Raw genomic sequence first — 14,181 nt, 5'->3', positions numbered from 1 at the left:
ACTATTTGGTTATCCAGTGGTACAGTTCAATTAGGAAAGGTAGGATAGATATTTGTTCTTAATTTTACCAATTTTTAGAATACTCCATTAGTTACCTGTTATTCTCTGAAGGTGACCAGTGAGTTCTTAAGTGTCATTATGAATCTCTTGATTTACTACAAGTAACTACCGATTTAATGCTCTCTATTTTATAGATGCTTTGGAGGAACCCTATTTTATGAATGCAGTGGATCTTATCAACAAAATATAAAATGTGCTTTGGTTATCAGCTCTTTCAACTATTCTGTATAATTTTTAGGATCAGCATGTTGGGATTTTGATGAGGATTACTTTTAATCTCTAGATTAATGTATGATTGCCTTTCTTTTTTAAAAAAATTAATCTAGCCATAAGTGTGTAAAAATGTGTGATTTTTTTCAAAAATCCAGCTTTCAGTTTTGCCTTACCTCTATTTACTATCTCTTATTCCACCCCCCTTTTTTTTTTGCCTCCCTCTGTATTCTTTTATTCTTTACACTTTCCTTGCTGAATTTTATTTTTCTAATGTTCTGAGAGTGATATGAATTTCCAGCCTTTCTTTTCTGAAGTATGCATTTGAGGTTATAAAGTTCTCGCTAAGCAATGCTTTAGCGGCAGCACACAGTTTTTTTGATATATAGACTATACCATTTTACACATATCATTTGATGTGTATATCATACATTTCAAAAATTTTTTTGTTGACCCATGACTTTTCACAGGTTTATCTCTTTATATATGTCAGTTATCCATTGTTGGATAACAAACAACCTCAAAATTTAATAGCTTAAAATAATGATTTCTCCCCTCAGTTCTGTGGGTTGCTGGGTGGTTCCTTTGCTGGTTTTGTTCTGGGTTTGCTTGAGGCTCCGTTCAACTACAGGATTGTCTACACAGGGGAAGTTTTAAGAAGGCTTCACTCATATTTGGCTGATGGTACTAGTTAGTGGCTGGGGTGCCTTGGTTCTCATCTAAGTGACTTTTTATCATCTAGTAAACTATACCAGTTTCCTCGTTTGTAGTCTCAGTTCAGCATTCCAAGGGACCAAAATAAAAGCAAAAAGGTTTCTGCCACATTCTGTTGGTTAGAGCAAGTTACAAGCTTGGCCCAGATTCAGGAATGAGAAAGTAGATTCCTTCTTTTTAAGAGAAACACAAAGGATTTGTTTCATATTTAATTTACCATAATTTCCAAACATTTGGGAATTTTTCTTGTAAATTTTTTCTTTTTGTTGTTGATTAAACAGCAAAATTGCTTTGTAATTATTTTTTTCATTATTTTTATCCCTTCTAGTAGTTTGGAAATTATTTATTTTATGTTCCTTTTACTGGTTACCCTAGAGATTTTAACATGTGTTAAAATTTTTAGGTCTAAACATTAATCAGTAATACTTCATCCCCCTCCTAAGCACTAAAATGACTTTAAGAGCAATGACTCTGGTTAGTTTACTCCTGATTTATATGCATTTATATTTATATTTTATTATTATATATTATAAATACATATATATGTGTATATTTTTTAAGGTTTTTAAAAATTTATTTATTTATTTATTTATTTTTAAGATTTTATTTATTTGATAGATCACAAGTAGGCAGAGAGAGAGGAAGAAGCAGGCTCCCTTCCGAGCAGAGAGCCTGATGCGGGGCTCGATCCCAGGACCCTGGGATCATGACCTGAGCTGAAGGCAGAGGCTTTAACCCACTGAGCCACCCAGGTGCCCCTTTTTAAATTTTTTTTATTTTTAGATTTTATTTATTTATTTGAGAGAGAGAATGAGAGAGAGACAGCATGAGGCGGGGAGGGTCAGAGGGAGAAGCAGACTCCCCAGTGAGCAGGAAACCTGATGGGGACTTGATTCTGGGACTCCAGGAGCATGACCTGAGCCCAAGGCAGTTGCTCAACCACCCAGGCACCCAGGTTTTTGTTTTAAGTACTAAAAGACATTATTATTGTTTTATCTAATATTCATTTAGAGTTAACTATATATTTACTACTTTGGTTGCTCTTCATTCATTTTTGCAACCTGAACCTTCCAGCTGGTATCACCCTCCCAGCTACCACCAATATGACCTTTAGTAACAAATCTACTGATAATGAACTTTCTCCATTTTGTCAGATAATGTCTGTATTTGCCTTCATTCATGAAAGTGGTTTTTTTCTCCTGAACATTTAATTCTTGATTGCCAATGATTGTCTTTGCCCATTGAATATTTGATTCTACCATCTTCTGGTTTCCATTACTGATACCGAGAAGTCAGCTATCAGTTTGTAACTGTTGCCCCTTTGAAAGTAGTGTGTCTTTTTTTTCTGTAGCTGCTTTTAAGGATTTATTTTTATCTTTAATTTTTCTGGAACTCATTCTGATTTGGTGAGGGGTAGATTTTTAAATCTATCCTGCTTAGGACTCATTAGGCCTTTTTTACTTTGTGGATTGTTGTCTCTTAGACTTTGTAATATTCTCAGCCATTATCTATGCCTCGTTCTCTTTATTCTTCCTGGACACCAACTAAGATGGTCTCATTGTAACAACTGTCTCTCACTTTTTTTTTTTTTAAACACTTCATAGATTTGTGTTTCATCCTTCTGGGGGTGGCCTGCTGATTTTTGTATAATTACAATTTTAGAACATTGTTGATGAAGTGAGCATTTTCTTATTTCTTTGTTTCCATCTTTTTGTTTACTCTTTGCTACACTCTGGATAGCAAATTCTGATTTAGCTCCTAGATTATTAGTTGTCTCTTTGGCTGTGTGAAATCTACTAAAACTATTAAATATTTAAGTTCACTTGTTGTATGTGCTATTTTTTAAAATTACATTTGGCTCTGGGGCACCAGGGTAGCTCCGTCAGTTAAGCGCGGACTCTTGATCTTAGCTCGGGTCATGATCTCGGGGTTTGAGATAGAGCCCTGTGCTGGGCATGGAGCCTGCTTAAGGTTTTTTTTTTTTTTCTTCCTCTGCCCCTCCCCACTTCTATCTTTAAAAAAAAAACAACAACAAAAAAATATCTGTTTGGTTCTCTTAGGTCTCTCTCTCTCTCTTTTTTTAAAAAAATAATTTCCTTGTTTTGGTAGGTAACTTTGTTTTATTTTGTTATTTATTTCTTTAAATACATTCTGCATTGTCTTTTAGGATGTGTTTGGAAAGTCCAACATCCAGAAATCTTCTTGGGTCTCCTTCTGTTTTCTTCAATTTCTGCTGGTTCCTGTTTATGGAGTCTAGTTTGCTGTGTGCTTGGTTATTTTTTATTTTGGTCTGGGTATTTTATTTAAAATTAGGCCTGGGAATAATTTTGAGGCTTATAGTAAACATACTTTCTTTTTAAGAGGAAAGTTTGCTTCTTACAGTGCCCGGGAACAATATTCAGGGAACAACTTAAACGAAGTTCCTTGAGAGTAAATTCTGAAATTTTTAGTACAGCATTTTGATAAATAGGTGGAAGACTCACATTTCAGATGCTATGGTTTTGTTTCTCAAACGAGTTATGTCATTGTATGTCCACCATCATTGTCATGTTAGTGCCTTTCAGATCAATATCTCTACTCTTCTACTTCAAATCAAAACTTTTAGAAAATTGTCTCCTGGACGATTCCATATAGTTATCTAACTGGGACTTAAAATCGAAAAAGTTTACAATGAGTCCAATTACTATTTTTCTTACATGCTTTTACTACTGTTATTCTTTTTGTAGTTAATGGAATCTGTGTCCTCTAATCACTCAGTGTAAATTATTTGTGAAACCTGAGGAAAATGATCTGTGCCTTTCATGGCATCAGTTTGGAGCTGATGGTTTCTAATACCTCCTCTATCCTTACGTAGTTCTTAAAGTCTATGCTCTTCTTCACTCATTTCTGTGTTCAGTTGAATCTTGAACAATGTAGGGATTAGGGACACTGAACCCCTGAACAGCTGACAGTCTGTATAACTTTGGACTCTCCCCAAATTTAACAACTAATATGCGACTATAAAACTGACCAGAAGCCTTACTGATAATATAAACATTAACACTTATTTAGTGTGTTATGTGTCTTATGTACTGTATTCTTTCAGTAAAGTACACTAGAGAAAAGAAATGATTAATCAGAAAATCATAAGGAAAATACATTTACAGTCCTGTACTGTAAAAAATCTGTGAATAAGTGGACCCGCACAGTTCAAACCTGTGTTGTTCTGATCTCTTCCCTCACCCTGTCATTTCTGGCAGTTTTCTTGTGTCTTTCTTTCCATTCCCAGAAGCCGCTGCCTGTGTTCAGCCCTAATTGACCTCAGTTGAGTGAGTGCCATGTAAACACATACATACAGTATTTGATATGGCTATGGATGTGAGTTGAAAGAGGTTAGAGATGATAAGGAAACTACTTAGAAAGCAGGTGGAATAGTTATGGTAGTATATGTGAGAAATTTTGATGGCTTGAGTTGAAGTCCTGGCAATAGAGAAAAGAAGAGCATAGAGAGCAATTGGGTATGAAGAGTATGAGAAAGGGAAAATACCTAAGAATAATTCTGAAGTTTCTGGTTTGGATGGTTTTATAGATGAAGGTACATTCACTGAGTTAAGGCCCAGGTTCAGTATGAGAAGATGGAAGAACAAATGGGGGGTGGAAAAGTAAATTCAGACATATTCATTGAATATTATTTAATTTTTAGAATTTTGTTTTGGAATATAGTAATAAATTGATCGTCTCATCAACATTAATGAAGCAGTGATTTATTTATTTATTTATTTATTGTAATTTTATTTATTTGACAGAGAGAGAGTTCACAAGTAGGCAGAGCAGCAGGCAGAGAGGGGGAAGCAAGCTCCCCGCTGAGCAGAGAGCCCAATGCAGGTCTCGGTCCCAGGACCCTGAGGTCATGACCTGAGCTGAAGGCAGACGCTTAATGCATTGAGCCACCCAGGCGCCCCTGAAGCAGTGATTTAAAACCAATTCATTGTTTACAAATAAAAATAATGATTATAAAAAAATCTTAGACATCAACTGGAATAGATAATTCTTTCTATTCTTTTATCCCAGCACTGGTGTTTAGTTGTAGCTGTGTTATTTCCCCTACCACTTTAAATGAATGTTGATTCCATTTTTATTGGCCTAGAACTTTTGCTTGTTTTTTTAAATGATAAATGTGTAGAAGAACTGTAAAAAAAAAAAAAAGTAATATATGCTTAATTTCATGCTTATACATATTTAAGGAAGCACCACTTTAAGGCAGTAGTAGTATCTGTAAGATTTTTTTTCCCCTTCAGAAGATGTTCATACATTACTACTTAGAGTAGTACTTATTTACTCTACTACTAAGTCTAGGATATACTGGACTCGTTTACTTAGAATGAGCTAGGTGAGAAAAGTGTTAGGGTCGAAATTACTGTTCTGGTTAATTAAATTTAATTTCCGATTAATTAAATTCTGGTTACAGTTTCCAGTGTTCTTCCTTTTTCACTTTGTCTGAAATCTCTTATCTAAAAACTTCTCTATTTTAATTTTTGACAATTTCTTTTTACTAGTCTTATCGTTGCCTCTTCCCATCTTTAGGGGAAGTTCCTGCCTATTAATTTTACGTTTTGCTGGCAATACTAAGGAACAGTTAACTCATCTCGCTATCCCTCACTTCTTCCAAAAATAAGGAACTAACAAAACACTATTCTGTTATGTTCTTAGGAAAAAGTCTTTCCTAGGTTGTTGAAACATTACTGATATACAGTAAACTGCTGATATTTAAAGTACACAACATGGTGAGTTTTGACATGTAATACCTGTGAAACAGTTACTACAATCAAGATAATGAACATTTTATCACCCCGAAGTTCCCTTGTGGCCCCTTCTAGTCAGTCCTCTCCCTGCTCCTTCCTTGAACTACTGATCTACTTTCTATAACTACAGGTTAGTTTTGGTTCCTCTCGAATTTCATAAGTGGAATTGTATACTATACATGGTTTTGTCTAGCTACTTTCAGTCAGAATAATGCTTTTGAGATACATCCATGTTGGGTTTATCAGTTGTTTTTTTTTAATTGTTGAGTACATTTTATGGATATACCACAATTTTTTAATCCATTGTTGTTGGTGGACATTTGGATTGTTTCCAGGCTTTGACTATTAAAAATAAAGCTGCTCCTTACACCACACACGAAAATAGACTCAAAATGGATGAAGGACCTCAATGTGAGAAAGGAATCCATCAAAATCCTGAGGAGAACACAGGCAGCAACTTCTTTGACCTCAGCCGCAGCAACTTCTTCCTAGGAACATCGCCAAAGGCAAGGGAAGTGAGGGCAAAAACGAACTATTGGGACTTCATCAAGATCAAAAGCTTTTGCACAGCAAAGGAAACAGTTAACAAAACCAAAAGACGACTGAAAGAATGGGAGAAGATATTCGCAAACGCAAAGGACTTATCAGATAAAGGGCTAGTATCCAAAATCTATAAAGAACTTATCAAACTCAACACCCAAAGAACAAAGAATCCAATCACAAGAATTGGGCAGAGGACATGAACAGACATTTCTGCAAAGAAGACATCCAGATGGCCAACAGACACATGAAAAAGTGCTCCACATCACTCGGCATCAGGGAACTACAAATCAAAACCACAATGAGATACCACCTCACACCAGTCAGAATGGCTAAAATTAACAAGTCAAGAAATGACAGATACTGACGAGGATGTGGAGAAAGGGGAACCCTCCTACACTGTTGGTGGGAGTGCAAGCTGGTGCAGCCACTCTGGAAAACAGCGTGGAGGTTCCTCAAAAAGTTGAAAATAGAGCTACTCTACGACCCAGCAATCGCACTACTGGGTATTTACCCTAAAGATACAAATGTAGTGATCGGAAGGGACACGAGCACCCGAATGTTTATAGCAGCAATATCCACAATAGCCAAACTATGGAAAGAACCTAGATATCCATCAACAGATGAATGGATAAAGAAGAGGTGGTATATATATCTACAATGGAGTACTATGCAGCCATCAAAAGAAATGAAATCTTGCCATTTGCAATGGCATGGATGGAACTAGAGGGTATTATGCTTAGCGAAATAAGTCAGTCAGAGAAAGATAATTATCATATGATCTCCCTGATACGAGGAAGTTGAGAGGCAACATGGGGGGTTTGGGGTTAGGAAAAGAATAAATGAAACAAGATGGGATCAGGAGGGAGACAAACCATAAGAGACTCTTAATCTCACAAAACAAACTGAGGGTTGCCGGGAGGGAGGGGGGAGGGAGAGGGTGGTGGGGTTATGGACATTGGGGAAGGAATGTGCTATGGTGAGTGCTGTGAAGTGTATAAACCTGGCGATCCACAGACCTGTACCCCTGGGGCTAATAATACATTATATGTTAATTAAAAAAATAAAAAATTAAAAAAATAAAGCTGCTATGAATATTTGTGTAGATTTCATATATGGACATATGCTTTCATGTCCCTTGAGTAGATACTTAGTAGTGGAATGGCTGGATTGTATGGTAGATGTATGTTTAACTTTTTAGGAAACTTGCCACTGTTTTCCAAAGTGTTTTTGTATCCTTTTATATTCCCGTTAGCGGTATGGAAGATTCCAGGTGTTCCACATCCTTGGTAACTCTTGGTGTGATCTGTCTTTTTAATCTGAGCCATTCTAGTGGATGTATGCAGTGGTTTCTCACTGTGGTCTTAAAAGGGAACATTTGAGCATTTTCTTGTGTTTATTTTCCATCCATACATTTTCTTTGACACAGTGTCTATTTAAATCTTCAAATGAATTGTACTAGTCTACTTTAAGAGTTTTTTATGTATTCTGAATATAAGGTTTTTCTTGTATGTTTTACAGATATTTTCTTAATAGTATTTTAAAGAGCAAAATTTTGATGAAGTCCAGTTTGTTGATTTTTTTTTTTTTTTTTTTTTTTTTTTGGTGCAGCTTATACTCGGGTCCAATTTAACAAATCTTTGTTTAACTCAAGATTACAGTTTTTTTTTCCTGTTTCCTTTTCTCTCATAGTTTTAGCTCTTACATTTATTTAGGTTTGTATTCCACTTCAAATCAATTTTTTTTTGTGTTTGGTGTGCAGCAAGTGTTGAGGTTAATTTTTTCTTACATATGACACCCACTTGATCTGGTACTATTTGCTAAAAAGATTATTCTTTGCCCATTGAATTGCCTTAGCACCTTTGCCTTAAATCTGTTAGCTGTGTATGTGTGGGTCTGTTTCTGAACTCTTCTGTTCCTTTGATCTATATTTGTACTCTAGTATCATACACTCTTGTTTATTGTAGCTTTATAATAAGCCTTGAAATGAGATACAATTCTTCAGACTTCGTTTTTTTCCAAAATGTATGGATTATTATAGGTCCTTTGCAATTGTAAATGAATTTTAAAATAACCTTGTTACTCTGCAAAAAAGCCTGATGGGATTTTGATTGGGATCCCATTGAATTTCTAAATCAATTTGGGGAGAATTGACATGTTAACAATATTGAGTCTTCTGTTCTGTGAGCATGTTATATCTCTCTATTTAATCATCAGTGATTTCTCTGCAGTGTATTATAGTTTTCAGCATATAGGTCTTATACATCTCCTTTTTCTTTCCAAGTTTATTGTGAAGTAATTACTATTTTGGGTGCTTTTGTAAATGATATGCATAAAATTCTAACTTCCAATTATTCTTTTCCTATATGTAGAAATACAATTGATATTTGTATATTGTATCCTAGAACCTGGCTGAACTTGCTTAGTTTTTTTATAGATAGATGCCTTAGGATTTTCTATATAGAGGTTTATAGAATTTTCAATAAAGATGGTTTTACTTTGTCCTTTCAATTCTGTGTGCCTTTTATTTTTCTTACCTTTTTGCATGGTGTTTTCCAAACAGTATTGAACAGAAGTAGTGAGAATTGCTATCTTTGCCATATTCTGGATCACAGAGACTTAGACTTTCATTAATAAATACAATGATAGCTGTAGGGTTTTTTTGTTGTTGTTGTTTTTTAAGATTATTTTAGAGCAAGAGTGTGGGCTCGAGTAGGGGGTGGGTGCAGAGGGAGAGAGAGAAGCAGACTCCCCACTGAGCAGGGAGCCTGACGGGGGCTCAGTCCCAAGACCCTGAGATCATGACCTGAGCCAAAGGCAGATGCTTAACCAGCTAAGCCACCCAGGTGCTCCATAGCTGTAGGTTTTTATTGATGTTCTTTATCAGATTGAGGAAGTTCTTTTTATTCCTTGTTGGTAAGAGTTTTTATGATGAATTGCTGTTAGATTTTGTCAAAGCCTTTCCTGTATATCTACTGATATGATCATATGGTTTTTTTTTTTAGACTGTTAATATGGATGAATTATGGATTGATTTTCAAATGTTAACCTGATCTTCCATTTCTTGGGTAAATTCCTCCCATCCTATAGTTTTTATAAATAGTTGGTTATTTGTCTTGTCTTTTTTTAATAATGTGTTTGCCAAAGAAAAAGAAGCTGGCACAAAGCACTTCTTGCATTATACCAAAATGCAGAGGTTGTCTTGAGAGAATGCACTTGTAGTTGTTTGAATTCTGAGTGAAACTAGCCCCCCCCTTTTTTTTTTTGGTGGAACATCATTTTTACTTGGAAGAATGACTAAATCACTGTAGTTATTTGGCCTTGAATATTGCAGACATTCTCTTGTAGTGCCCTTGAGGAAAAGCAGTAGTGTTTGTTGCTGATGTTACAATTTAAGCTTTTAAGTGATAATTAAAATTTGGAAAACTTGTCTCTGCTACCATGAGCTTGATAGCTTGATAGCTTCCTCATGGTTAAGACTTCCTGATGAGATAGGTGGGAGTATTGACAAATGTAATTCTAAAAAATATTGCATAGTAAAATATATTACATTTGGAAAGTCTACTATACAACTCAGTGAATCATTATTTTCCTTTTTTTTTCTTTTTAAGATTTTATCTACTATTTATTTGTCAAAGAGCCCACAAGCAGGGGGAGTGGCAGGCAGGGGAGAAGCAGACTCCCTGCTGAGCAAGGAGCTTGATGTGGAACTCAGTCTCAGGATCCTGGGATCATGACCTGATTAGAATGCAGACATTTAACTGACTGAGCCACTCAGGCATCCTGAATCATTATTTTCCAACAGACTAACGCGTATTACAAAATTTTGTGTGGGCAAAAGATTAATTGGAAGTGTGATATAATACAGACCAATGGATTTTATTATATAAGATACAAAATTCATTGATAGGGTTTCAGACTGCATTGTAACATTATAGTATCAAGGAAGAATATCCACAGTTATGAAATTACTCCTGTTTTACAACTATATATCTCTATTACAATGGAGAAAAAGAATTCAGACTCTCATACAAAAACCCAGTTTTCTTCTATTAAGTCAGATATTAATGAGATTTTCCAAAATATAAAACAGTGCTACTTTCCTTACTAAATTTTTTTGTTTGGGAAAATATAGTTCTTTTTATAAAAAATTTATTTAACCTGTAATATATGTATTATCTTTAACGTATCTTTAGCGTAACAAGAAAACTGATGAGTAATGATTGTTGTAGATATTACAGATGACCTTGCCATTAGTGTGTGAATCAACAACACAGTTTGAACATGTTGAATACCTTTATTTTAATGTATTTAGCTGATAAATTGATCTTTTCGGTAGCCAGAAGGAATACACAAGAGTAGAAGACATGTTTTGTTTGTTTCAAGCCTTTTTTAGTTTCATAGGATAAAAAAATACTGAATATTTGTTAGAATTGAATCTACCTACTAGTAGATCATGTTTTTGGCAGTAAATTAACTTCTCTCCAGTCTTTAGCATGACATTTCCAGTGAAAAAAATGTAACCCAATAATTAGGATTCTAGCATACTGTTCTAATTTATCCTAAAGGATCTATATATATTTATATAGTTAATGTCTTCAGTGTTGAGAACATCCATGGAAAACATTAGAGAATTCTTTAAAAAGAGGAATTCAGAAATCCTTATAAAAGGGGCTCATAATTAACTGCACATGCCTGAATATATATAAAGGAATTTTCTGAAACAGTTTTACAACCTCATTAAAAATTTAAAGATTTTATTTATTTGTCAGAGAGAGAGAGAGAGAGAGAGCGAGCGAGCACAGACAGACAGAGTGGCAGAGGGAGAAGCAGGCTCCCCGCAGAGCAAGGAGCCTGATGTGGGACTCGATCCCAGGACGCTGGGATCACGACCCGAGCCGAAGGCAGCCGCCCAACCAACTGAGCCACCCAGACGTCCCGCAACCTCATTAAAAATTTAAAACAGATAAATAATCCTGTAATGCAGTTAAAAATAGAAAAAAAAAAAACCCAAGCACTCTTAGAATAAGAGTATCTACTGAATTGTAATTAAGTTTGGCTTTCTATCCTTTTTCAGTGACCCTGGTATCTTATTACTGGAAGTGTTCATTCTACAGATTGTTGGAGCTCAACTAAGCGTTGAACATAGAGGGTTGAATAATATATGCCCCCAAGAGTAGATGTGAAGTTGTGCTACCTAGATTCTCCTTCAAAGAAGGGCCTACTTACTGTTCAGCTGAAAGGAGTTGGATCACCAAATAACCCTTTCTGGACACACCTTAAGGTCTGCCTTAGCTGCAGAGCCACCTTCCCTGAGCTCATGACCTCCCTGGAGCAGCATGGGTTTGTAGACTGAGCAAGATAAAGATAAAAAGACCTGGCTGTTTCAACCTTTCACAGACTACTCTGATGGACAATACTTGCTACAGGGCTTCCTGCCTGATTGAAATTTTACTGGGCGTGCTTCACAGTTTTAGCTTTCCTTGCCTTCATTTCATAGGTGTTGGTCCCCAGTAAACATTTGTATCCCAGGTACTACCTCATGTTTATTTTGGAGAGACCAACCTGCAATTAAATAACTCCTGATCTCATGAAACTGATTTACTGGGAGGAAATATCGATCAAACAGGAGATTTAAAATGATATCAATGTTGTATGGAAGCGTAGGGTGCTATAGTAGTGTGTTATAAAAAGAACCTAAGCCTGGTTGTTACATTTTAGTTTAGGGAGGTAACCTGGGTTAGTGGTCAGACCTGGGTACAATTGCCAAATTAATCACTTTGAGTAGCATGAACCATACCACTAACCAAGCCAGTTTTTAAATTTGTAATGTGGAATGACACATGGTCTTCCCTGCTTTAGGCTACTAACCTGGGATTGCTCACATGGCTAGGAGAAGAGTCCCAGCAGCAAGAGAGAGAGGGCCCAATGCACATTTTTCAAGCCCTTGCTTGCATCAGTTTGCTATATCTCATTGACTGAAGCAGTTCACATGGCCAAACCTTGATTCAAAGAGAAATAGACTCCACCTTTCCATGGGGAAATTTGTAAAATGAGTGTGTGTGTATTAAAAATTACTAATATAATGCTTGATATAGTAGTAGTTAATATTTATTAAGCACTTTCTATAAATAATATTGAGTAAGGGACAAGTGGACTATCTTATTTAATATATTCTTTTTATTTTAAGATTTTACTTATTTTTGAGAGAGAGAGAGAGTGAGCGAATGAGCGCAAGTCAGGGGAGGGGCAGAGGGAGAAGCACACTCCTACTGAGCAGGTAGCCCAACGCACGACTCAATCCCAGGACCCAGGATCATGACCTGAGCTGAAGGCAGATGCTTAACCGACTGAGCCACCCAGGTGCCCTATATTTAATATATTCTATCTCTGTATGATATGAAAAAGAAGAAATTCATTTGGAGAATTTGGTATATTCTTCTGATATCTTAAAATAATTTTTATGATGGGAACAGTTTGCAAATAAAGCTCTCTTTTCTTTTCTCTACAGTAAGAAAAATGGAAAACCACCATTACAGAACAATGAGGTAAAATTTTAAGTACTTGACTCTTTGGGATTTCATGTATTTATTTTATTTATTTTGTTACATAATTTTGAAGTTTTATTTATTTATTTTAGAGATAGAAAAGAGCCCATGCGTGAGCATGGTGGGGGAGCAGAGGGAGAGAATCTTCCAGCAGACTCCCTCACTGAGTGCGAAGCCCCCTAGGGGCTCGATCCTAGACCCATGAGATCATGACCTGAGCTGAAACCAAGAGTCAGGCTCAATATACTAAGCCATCCAAGTGCTCCTTGTTACATAATTTTGAATCATAATTTTAGAATTAAAAGGGAACTTAACTATTATCTTTACTCCACTGTGTATTATAGCAGTTCTTTTTGAAATAGGATTCCTTGATAGGGGACTTCTAGTATTTACTTGAATCTGTTCATTTGATGAAGAAGTACCACCTAGGAGGCAACCATTACCGTATTAGTTCTAGCCCATGATGAGATTAATCTTCCCCTCTGCCCTCTTAGTGATTGATTCTATTTTTGTCTTTTGTAGCCACACAGGACAGGACTGCTCTATTTTTTCAAATTGACTCTCATATTGTTTGAAGATAGTTGTATCTTCTGAGTCTTTTTTTTTCCATGCTAAGCAGCCCCTCATTCCTTCAAGTGTTTCTTAATCTGTCATGGTTTCCAGTCCTTTTTCAATTCTGCTGGACCTATACTGCTTAGTTTCCCTAGACATTATCTTTAGTCTAGAACATAGTTGTCCAGATATGGTCTGACTACGATGGAACACATCAGCACTATTACAAATATCTTGTTATGAAAGCCATATTGCTGAAATTCAGCCTAAAATTGCTTTTATTTCTTTAGCCCTAACTGCTGTTTACATTGAGTTGAGTTATTATAAATTATAACCTTCAAGTATCTGATGAACAACTCTGTTGGCAGATTGCCTATAACTGTATTCATTAGTTGATATCTTTCTTTCTTTTTTAATAACGACTTTACTGAGATACAGTTCAAAGACCATAAAATTTATCCATTTAAGAATACAATTCAGTGGTTTTAGTATATTCACGAAAGAGTTGTGTGGCTAACTAATTTTAGAAGATTTTCATCTTCCCAAAAAGAAGTTCCATGTGCATTAAAAATCACTCCTCATTGCCCTCTTTTCCTAGTCCTTAGTAACCAGTAATCGGCTTTCTGTTTCTATGATTTGCCTACTTCAGACATATTCTTTAAAAAGAGTCAGATAATATGTGGTCTTTTGTCCCTGGCTTTAACTTAGCATGATGTTTTTACAGTTCATTTGTGTTGTTGCATGTATCAATACTTCATTTCTTTTTATTACCAAAT

At 35.7% G+C, this 14,181-nt stretch overlaps 1 protein-coding gene across 1 annotated transcript in view; it reads left to right on the top strand.

Annotated features, from left to right (window-relative positions):
* Window positions 1-14,181, top strand: part of ABCD3 (ATP binding cassette subfamily D member 3) — a 78,056-nt gene that overhangs the window by 13,519 nt on the left and 50,356 nt on the right. The window contains exon 2 of the mRNA XM_080800901.1: window positions 12,817-12,853. Coding sequence (XP_080657027.1) covers window positions 12,817-12,853 — 37 coding nt within the window. The remainder of the gene's footprint in view (window positions 1-12,816; window positions 12,854-14,181) is intronic.

This window comes from Martes martes (genome assembly GCF_963455335.1).
Source record: "Martes martes genome assembly, chromosome: 4".
In the NCBI taxonomy this organism is placed as follows: domain Eukaryota; kingdom Metazoa; phylum Chordata; class Mammalia; order Carnivora; family Mustelidae; genus Martes; species Martes martes.
This window is presented reverse-complemented; position numbering and strand designations above follow the sequence as displayed.